The sequence below is a fragment of the Gouania willdenowi genome, chromosome 24, assembly GCF_900634775.1.
Source record: "Gouania willdenowi chromosome 24, fGouWil2.1, whole genome shotgun sequence".
Lineage (NCBI taxonomy): Eukaryota > Metazoa > Chordata > Actinopteri > Blenniiformes > Gobiesocidae > Gouania > Gouania willdenowi.
This window is the reverse complement of record NC_041066.1, coordinates 1,103,593-1,114,053: the sequence shown is the minus strand read 5'-3', so window position 1 is coordinate 1,114,053 and position 10,461 is coordinate 1,103,593. Positions and strand designations below refer to the sequence as shown.

The 10,461-nt window shown below is 39.2% G+C and overlaps 1 protein-coding gene across 1 annotated transcript; it reads right to left on the bottom strand.

The window, feature by feature from the left end:
* Positions 1-205: 205 nt before the first annotated feature.
* Positions 206-1,414, bottom strand: LOC114458037 (piggyBac transposable element-derived protein 3-like). The gene has a single exon (XM_028440280.1). It carries the CDS (start codon positions 1,412-1,414, stop codon positions 206-208), a length of 1,209 nt encoding a protein of 402 aa, XP_028296081.1.
* Positions 1,415-10,461: the final 9,047 nt, after the last annotated feature.

Genomic DNA, 10,461 nt, shown 5'->3' with positions numbered 1-10,461 from the left:
GTTTTCTGATGGTATGTTGTGAAGCATCCCTGGTTCGCGTTCAAACACAGGAACACATTGCATTTTTGGCATTTCCATCTTGATACTCCCTTTGGACAGAGGTTGCACCTCCCCTGCTTGTCAGAGTGAAGTGGCAAATGTCCACAGTTGTCATATCGCACATCTGGTTGTGGCTGTGAGGGTCTTGGGGTGTTTGATTTTTTTTCTAAGATGGCATGTGTGGTGGAGAGGATGATGATGGTCGGCCAACTTTGGATGGTAGCTTGTCGACTTGTGCCAAAGTGTGGGCAACTGCCAGACGGAACCTTTTGAGAGGCTGCGGTTTTATGTTCAAGAGACTGCAGTCCCTCTTGTAGATAAGCCAGGCATTTGAGATGCACAGGTCAAGGATGTATCCAAAAAGGGGAAAGTACCATCGCCTCGATTTCACTGGGGTCTTGTACAAGTGCACCAGCATGTCAGAGAGATCAATGCCTCCCATATGCTGATTGTAGGCAGGAATGAGTGATGGGCACGGGACGGCAATCTTTGTGTTGGCCTCTTTGCTCCACCGTTTGACAGAGGAAACAGGTGCGATCCCACAGGCATTGCTAAGCAGGTTAACACATTTATTGTCAACCCATTTCACTGCTATCACCCCTTCAGTAGACCTGTAGTCAAAAGCTCCACGTCCTTCCTTCATCAGCTCTTTGTCCGTCTTCAAGGTTGCTCCACCCATGCGGTTTGCTCGGACAGTGCCAATGCATCTGAGGCCCAGGTTTCCATGCAGGTTCTGGATCAAGTCAAAACTGGTGAAGTAGTTGCCACAGAACACAACTGAAAGACGGGGCAGTGGTATAGTTTTGCATAACGTTGTCACCAGTTTGGCCCCTAGACCCAGCGCCTCCTCCTGCTCAGTTAGAGTAATGTTGAAGAAAGTGGATGCACCCTGATACAGCAGCAGGTCATGGATGATGCCAGATGAACTGGCCCTGCAGAACAACTTAAAGCCCCACTTCTCTGGCTTGTTGGCGATGTACTGGCGGAGAGAGCCAGCTCTTGTGCCTTTATATGCCACCATGACCTCATCCACACTGTGCTGGTAAGTTGATGGGATCAGAAGACACTGCTGGTGAAGCATGTCAAAAAGGGGGCGAATTTTGTAGAACCGGTCTGGACTGCCATCGCACTGCTGATTATCATTGAAGTGAATGAACCGGCGTAACAGCTTGAATCTTCTCCTTGGCATTGTATCAGCTATCACACTGAAACGTGACTCATGGTGCCAATAGTCATCTATGGCTGGGAAGTTGAAAACACCCATGAAAAGTAACATAGACAGGAACCTTTCAATCTCTTGAGAGCTGGTCCTGATTGGATCCCCCAGTTCCTGGGCAGAGTAGAGATTGGTGTGCTGAGAGATATGTGCAATCATCTCATCAGTGAAGAGTGTTTTAAAATACTGAAAGGGTGTCTTTATTGCATCAGGGGGGTTAAAACTTGAGCCTGGAACCTGGAATGCCTCAATGTCTTCATACCGCCACGGTCTTCTTGCGCCTTTCTTTGTACCCGTCTTTGTACCTGAGGTTGATTTAGGGCCAGGCTCGTCCTCTAGCTCTGCCAAGGAAACTGTTTTGAGGGAGTTTTTTTCCCTTTCTCCTCTTCTTGGATGGAGGTTCAGGGGATGACCTCGTTGACGCAATGGGCTCCTCATCCATAGAATCGAAAGAAGTGTCCCCACTATCATCTGCTGGTGTGGGCAGATAATCTGGATCATCTGTAGGGTCATCATCACTAAGATCTTTATCTGAATCCTGGGGATTTTCAGGCACAAGGGCCAGAAGAGTGCGTGGTCGTGCACCATAGAATGTTTTGGTGTTCATCTATCATGAGTAAAACAGAAAGAAAAATATTTTTATTCAAACCATGTGCCATTAGTCATATGTAATACACAAACATGTACAAAAGCATACTTACAGAATTATTCAAACACGTATATCATGAAATATCATTAAATATCATTAATCATCATTATTATCATAATGATGTAGGATCAGAAGATTTATATTATGTGTATATTTTGTTGTAAATAGCTAATCGTACCGACATGAACTAGCGTCTCTACCTTTAGCATAAAATGACATTTCAACCATTTGGTAGAGCACGTTTTTAAAAAATTATTTGACTGTTATAAGAGTTTTTTTTTTTTTGCATTAAGTTGCATAATTCTGTTAAATAACACCTCTGAAATGATAATGTGTCGAAAAAATAGTCTTACCTTGGAAAATTTCGCCAAAATCAGTCCTCATGTGATGATCACATTTTCTCTGTCTCACTTCTTGTTTGTTGGAGTACTGGCAAAGCATACAGCTCAAAGACACAGTGCCATCTAGAGGATTTTTTTGGGATAGCGCAACTAAACCAAGTGGTAGAGAAGGCTCATTCAGGTTGAGTTAAGCTAAATGCATTATTCACTGAGATATTGTGACTTAAAGTGTGGTCGACTAAACGGTTGCGCAGAAGGTTAGTGTGTAGGAATTACTGGCATCAAATGGTAAAGATGAGCTTAACAGTGACTTTAGCTGCAGACATGGCAGCTGCTATGTATGCAGACCCACAGCTAGTCAAAATAAATGGCTCACATTAAGAAAATAAAACCTCTATTAGTAAAGACATTAGATACCAACAGAAACAGTTTTTTTAATGATCTATTAAGTGTTTTTCATTGACTTTTGATTTTGTTACATACGGAAGAGTATTAGGGCCACTGAAGAAAAGAAAATAGACTTTTTTCAGAACAAACAATATTTTGATTTTTTCATTTCAGAAAATACAGAATTCTGACTTCTCAGAATAAATTAAGAATTCAAACTTTTTTCTCAGAATTCCATTTTTTTTCTTTAGTGGCCCTAATACTCTTGCATAGTTACACACTACAGCTTTAATTGCCCTCTCTTGTAGCCTCACTAAAAGAAAGGGCCAAGCATGCTGGTTTCACAATAATGTTGACACATAGCAACACGTCCACACATCTAACAGTTAACAATGTGAAATTACAGCAGAACAGCAGTTGAGCTAATGTGCACATTATATGAACAATAAACAATGTTAAACAAGTTCACAGTGGCAGAACAACATCACAATGGCAATGTCCAACAAGCACAAACAAATGTGGCTTGCTCAACTGTCAAACACCTTAACTTGCGAGCTCACTGAAGCATCTTTATTTTCAGTGCTTGAACATTTGGGGACAGTGTTTTACCATCCAAGTTCATCATCACTTTCTGGAAGAACTCAAATGTGAATTTGAGTTCCTGGGGATAGCTCAGGTTGAGTGTGTAAATGAGCCCAAAAAGCATGGCACAGCCAAAGGAGACGCTTCCAAGATTACGCAGAAGTTCCACGCCCTCAACCACTACTCCAACATCATCTGGCATCATCAGCACCCTCTTTTCGGATCACATAAAGTCCCATGGTGGTCTGTGCAATGCCTCTCTTAGCTTCCTCAAAGTTGACGTTCTAATGGTGAGAAACAAGGAGCATTTTGAATAAACTGAGAAAACATAGCAAGACTGAAAAAAAAAAATCCAATTACTGACCAAGTACTCCTTGATTAGAGTGTTGCTGTCCTCACTGAGATAAGCAAAAAGACCTTGAAGTACACAGTCCCTCTTGACTTCGATGTCCTCACTCTGCAAAAGAATGTATTTGAAATATTAAAGCTTACAATTTTTCAAGACATTTTCCAGCATTTATCAGATCTCTGCCACAAATAACCCACCATGTGAGGTGGAGAGGAAGGTTGCAGAGGTAAACAAAGTTGGACATTGGAAAGTAGAGGGTATAGAAAGGAAGTTGAAAGGGAGGAAGAACAGATTGATGAAAGAGGGGTGATCATGTAAAGAAAGAATAATATATATATATATATATATATATATTATATTATATATGCCAATCAAAGGAGTCATGAATATGTAATTGAAGCGCAAAAAGCCCGGAAAAATCTTGGTGTTACTCGCCACGCCCCCATTCACCAAACTAAAGCTGCTTGAAACCGAGGATCCAGAATATTTTTTTTCCCTTCAATTTGGCCCAAAGTGTTGTAATTAATCCCAAAGATTACTGCAAAACTAATGAAAAAAAAAGCGATGGAAGGGCCACTTTAAACCGATGAAGATAGATAGGAAAAAGGAGCTGTTATGTGGGGGGGACCTCATCTGGCTAGATAATTTAACAGCTTACTGCACTTGCCTTAGTTGTTGGAGCCATGAGGAGCCTCATCTTCCTTCCAGAAGCTCCTCCTCTACTGCTGAAGACCTTCATCAAGTTAGGTGTGTATTTGTCAACTTCTGCCAAAAATTTGGCTTGAAGTGACAAAGTTGTTAGACGCATGAATTCTGCATTTATCTATAAGATACAGGGAAAAATGTGTTAATAGGAGAAGGAAGTAGTAATAACTTTCTTGCTTTGATATTTTCTGTGCTGAAAAAGGACAGACAATTTGAGGACTTGGCACAACAAAGTAATAATTGCTTTAAAATAATTTTGGAAAGCAGTTTTACAATCAGCAGAGAAGGGTTCAAAATGTCATCAGTAAAGCATACCTCACTCACTGTGAACAAGGCAGGCCATCTGTTCACTAACTCAGAGACTAAAGGAGAGTCCTGGACAACCTCTTGACATCTGTAGGAAAAGGTCTTCTGCATTTTCTCCTTAACCACAGCCTCATTGTGTCTCTTTTTCACCTCTGTCAAGAGTGCTACTCTTTCATTTTCAAGACTCTCTTGTTTCACTGCTAGGAGGGCGAAAGTTAACCTCTGCTTTTCTTGGTTTTTTTATGTTTGGGTATCCAATCTTGCACAGTTTTGTGCGGAAATTGGCAACTTTTGTCTTTAGATACTGTTTCCATCCTTCATGGCCAGCTCGAGCTCCTCTTTCCCTCAAACATGGATGGACATGCACCAAGACCACAGCAGCCTCTTCAATTTGGGAGTCACTGGGGTATGCTGTGTATTTAAAGATATGTTCAGCCATGCCTTCAAGAATATCCATTCTTAGCTTTGGGGGAGGGGTAGGAAGAGTGCCCTTTTCTCTAAATTCTGCATTTGCTCTCTGAAGTAGAATTTCAGCAAAATATGAAAATTTGGGAACAATAAAGATTGGAGGCCATGAAGAGGTTCTTGACTCTGGAGATGGATCTAAAATGATCGTGTCTGCGCTGCCAAACGAGTGCTCAGAGGGAAAACCATCCTCATCCAAGGATGGAGAGGTTGAGTTCACAGAGCTTTGGGATGTATTGGGAGATGTCAGTGGGGTGCTGCTGCTGCAAGGTGGTAGAATCCCTGGAATGCTGGAGCTAGTTTCTTCACATGCAATAAATACCACTTTCACAGTATCCCTGTCTCTTATTTCACTTGTTGACATAAGATTGACATATTCATTTCCAAAATCATTGTCTTTATACTGCAGTCTGAACTGCTCTACAAGTCCAAATGCAGTTTTTATCTCATAGATAAGTTGATCCACAGATGCTGGCATCCCTGACATCAGGGTAAGTTTTCTGGCATCATCTCCGCCTAAGACGACTCTCAGGTGGACAGGACTTGACATTTTCCACTTTATGTATTCTAGGGAACAAATACAGGACACAAAAGGTTAGGATAATATTTAATTACTGCAACTTAATTTAAGAACTTCAACTATGGTCATAGTTCTGTCTGAGTTAAAGGGATAGTTCAACATTTTGGCAAATTGGCACATTGCCATAATCCCTAAAGTTTTAGGAATGGGTTTATTACGTTTGTCGGTGCCAGCTATTTTTAGAATGCCGGAGCAGAGCCGAAAGCTATGCTACAGAAGCTTATGGGATATCTTTGTTTCCCCTCATCAAATAAACAATCCAACTATTCTAAAAACGCTCTGGTGGGCAAGTTGTGACTTGCACATTCACCATGCTATGAGATAACGATATGCTTTGAGACAGAGTTTTAGAGGTAAATTCATGCAAAACCGCTGATGTGAGTTGCCTTCAATGATAAGTTTTTCTACAAGCAGTCTCTGTATTTACCTCGAAAACAATGAAGTAATGTTACATTTCACAAATACAATAGCGAGTGTCAGGCAGAGTTAATGTCTTACCTAAAATGTTTTTACATCAAGAAGTGTCACCAAAAAAAAAAAAAAAAGAGTTGCACAACACATTACGCAAATTTCCCCTCAATTTTTCCTTTAAGAGGCTATATTTAAGTTTTTGCCCTAAAACAAACATGATAGCCTTTTTAATTGACAATTTATGACGTAAACATCGTCTGATGAGCATACCATAAGATGGAGAGAGGACAGACAGAAGTGGAGATTATAAATGAATATATTGTTTTGGTTGTTTTTAAACTAACATCACTCACTGAATATAAAAAACATCTAACATTTACATTATTTAAAGAGGAATACAATTTAAATTATTTTATGTTAATCAGGTTATTAATTTGTTACAACCCCATTTCATGAGACATTGAAAAAGAAGTTTCATTATAGACGTACCTTAAACAATAATGTGCCTTTTCAAAGTAACCATTCGTTTCACACCCACAGTGTAGTCACAGAGTGGATAAGCATCGGCCAGGTTTTCAAGATGAACCAGGGCAACCTCTCTATTAGGAGATGTAGTTAACTCATAAGCTCTGAAATGCTCACGATACCGTGCACACAATACCCTTACAACAAAGCTCAAACCTCTTTCAACAATGCAGATTTGAAGGATCTCTGCAAACTCAGGTAAGCCACCTGTGGAACCATATGGAATAAGCATTCCAATTTTGTAGGACATGCCTTTAATGGTTGCACTTTTGGCAAGATGCACATCACTGATATTAGGGTTATTCAGCCTAAGGCTGCCCGCTACTTCCTTGTTCATTACAGCCACAGGAAACACAGAAACATTTTCAACTTCCAAAGCAGGTTTAAGATGTAATGCACTGATATGATATGCAATCATTTGCTGATGTTTAGTTGCTAATGTGAGCGGTATATTCTTGAAACAACTTGTGTGACGAGCAACTTTCTTAAAGAAGCTATGCTTGGCCTCGAACCTCATAGTCCACTGCCCTACCAAAGGCCCAAAACATTCTATCAATTGAGGGTAATGTTCAAGGAAGTGATGTTTTGGTATGAGTTTTGCTGGAAAAAGTTCCAAGAACCTGTCTCTGTGTTCTGTGATTTTGCAGTCTAAGTAGGCAATGGTTTCTTTATTATGAAGAGGGGCAACAGCGAGTTCAACTATTTCTTTTAAGTCAAGCAACACAGGCCAAGCAGGCTCTGCCTCTGGTATCAAGTCTCCTATTATAAATGGAAGCAATCTCAATAGATTCCAATTTTCATGGGCGTTACCCCCAATGGTCCTTCTAGAGGTGTAAGTGCGTGGTATAATATGAGGATTATTAGTTCTGTCTCCCCATTTGTAAGGAAATTTCACAATTAATTTGTTAAGAGTGTCAAGGCACAGATACTTTTTGGAGAAGATTTCACTGATGCAGAGGGCAATTTCAACGGGAACAACACCCTCAAATAAGTCATGGACTATATCAGGAGGGTAGCCTCGGGTAACATCAAAATGAGATAAATTCTTAGTAAAGAAACACTCTCTCTTTACTCCACATAGATAGTTGAGTTCTCCCTTGCAAACTTTACATGTGTTTCGTGTAGCTCTTTTGTACGCAAGTTAAAATGTCCTGACTGAACAGCCTTGTTCTGAATGTCTTTTTTCTCACCTGTACAAAACCTGCAGAAGTACACACCAGAGAAGCTTTCAATAAAGCCTGCAATCCCGTGGGCTCCTAAATTATCTGCAATGACTGACTGGACTGTGCCCTTCACGAACTCTCCAAGACCTGTAATAAAAACACCATGTTTCTCTAAAATGATCAAATCCTGGAAAAGGGGCTCCAAAATTTTTTCATACCCATACAGCTTAACATCAGTACTCTTACATAAAACTGCTAGGTAGATGGAAGAAAGAGTTGAATGTGATCCAGGTGGTAAATTGTTCAAAATGCCTAAGGGATTGCACACCTCAAAGTCATCCACATATAGAGACACTGACAATTTCAAATCCTCCCCAGTAAAAAAAAATGTTCTCTTTAGAGTAAATTCCATCCCTTATTGATTTTTAATGTACTACATCCAAGGTACTTTTCTGTATCTTGTGTGTATGGATTACACTTTCTAAAATGTCACGATTACTTAACAGACGCTGAAGAGATGGCAAAATAGGAATATACTGGTATGTCTTATTTGTCTTAAGGTCAAGGATGTACTCAACTGGGTTTACCACATTGAAATGTTTTTTATAATACTGTTTCCTTTTGTAGGCTGTAGCTAGGGGGCCATCTTTTGTAAAGGCTTTAACTAAAGGACAGGACTTGCACACTGTTTCAGCAAGCTCCTTGACAACTGACTCACTGACTGTAACAGAGCATTTTTTAAGGATGTTACAGACTATTAAATGTGACTGGTACAGATACAGAGCTTAACAGATAGTGTAATTCCTGAAGTAATTCATCAATGGCTGTAGCTGGTACAAAATGAACATGCTCCAACTTTAATAAAACTGACGCTATATTCTGCTCAATAACTTTGGGAAGATCTTCAATACTAGAGGCATGTGTATCTACATCTGTTTCAGATTCTACATCTGTGTCTGCTGCACAAGAAACATCAATAACTGAAGTGTCTGATTCATGTAACCTTGCAACAACACTAACAACCTCAGCTCTAAAGTCATTTACAGAATGGGGATTATGTTTCCTGTTTTTATGAGTATGAAATGTATTGTAAATGCTAGTTTAAAAAGAACAACCTTTGAACATGCATGTTACAGTTTCATGTCTTCTCAAATGTTAATTTACGTGACTGAAGTAATCTCGTTCATTTGGAAGTTTAGGACATGTACACAACTGACATGAATATAGAGATAACTCGGATGGTTCTGAAGATGTTTGAGCTTTATGAGTACGGTATATATGACTCAAAAGACTGTTCCAAAGTCTAAATGTGCATGAACAATTAGAATATGGGCAGCAATGCCTGAACCTGCTTCCATGATGGCCATGTTTTAGCTTGGAATGTTTAAGCAATTCATACTTACTTGGAACTGACTTTTTACATACTTTACATTCCCATACACCCATTCACATGTTCCACCTACAAAAGAGAGGAAAACCAAATCAACATTTAATAAAAGCTAACATTTTAGCAGAAAACTGTGGCTTTATTAAGCTTCAACAATTGACAATACTATCAAATGTACTCACCTTATTTGAGAGGTTGCCCATACAACACGAGAGTTAGTCTTCGTTGATTTTGCCGTAAGTAATGGTTGTCAAGTCCTCCTTAATTTTGTGCTGTTCCTGACTTGATGGAACCTCTCTTTACTGGATGTTTGCCCCGGATTTCACTCAAGAACCAGACGTTCATTTACTTCTTTCTTTTTTATTTCGAAGTAATGGCTTTAGGTTTGCACATCAGCTTAGCCTTAGCTTTAACTTCAGCCTTAGCTTTAACTTCAGCCTTAGGTGAAAAACCTCAAAAGAAAAATACACAGTACAACAATAATCAGACAACTATTCATTCAAAGAAATAAACTTTAGCTTTCCAACTCTTGTCACATAATTCATGCAGTTATCCGATTTTAAACAAGTAGCACTTTCTAAACAGGGTTTCAACCTTCAATATAAGTCCATTATACTTAATCATTTTAACTTCCACATTTTTAAATATTTAACCTGTACCATAAACTTAGTGTTTATTTTATTTATTTAACAAAGAAACAAATCATCTCTTTATAATCATTATTCTTTTTTACCACCTATTTAGTAAACCCAGATTGTTGAAAGAAAGTTAACTTAATACTTAATAACTCATGTCTCTTTTTCAACAGCTTTAATATTTCTACTGAATATAAATCATTGTAAACTACTTATTTAATAAACTATTTTTAACCATTTAATCTTATCTTATTTATACTTATATGTATATAGTTTTACCAACACAGTTAACTTTGCACCAAACATAAATTTAACAACCCCTTAAACTAAACAAGTATCAAACTCAAACATTTTTTCACTGCCTGTTAAACAAACACTTTTATACAAATGAACAATAAATAGATTCAACTCAATTTTCCATTTTAGCAGTGTTTACGTCTTAAGTCTAATGAATTGTCCGATAAACAGAAGTTATCTCTCAGCGCTTACCAGCTGCCCATCCAATCATTTAAAGAGTCTTTTGCACCTCACAGTAAGTTCAGTCCCAGGTGAGGGGACAGAACACTTTCCCACTGGAGCTAAGCACTGCTACTGCCTCAGCTTCACTCACAGTCACTGGTTTGTGCCATTATCACCCTCAGGTGTGCTCACTCACCGGTGGGAAGGACTTCTACCTGGCCCCTCCCCTGCCTAGCAGGAGGGTGAGAGGCAGCTCACATGC

What these genes read in the sequence shown, in the direction of transcription:
- LOC114458037 (XM_028440280.1), bottom strand. Translation starts at nt 1,414, where the DNA reads ATGATTGCACATATCTCTCAGCACACCAATCTCTACTCTGCCCAGGAA.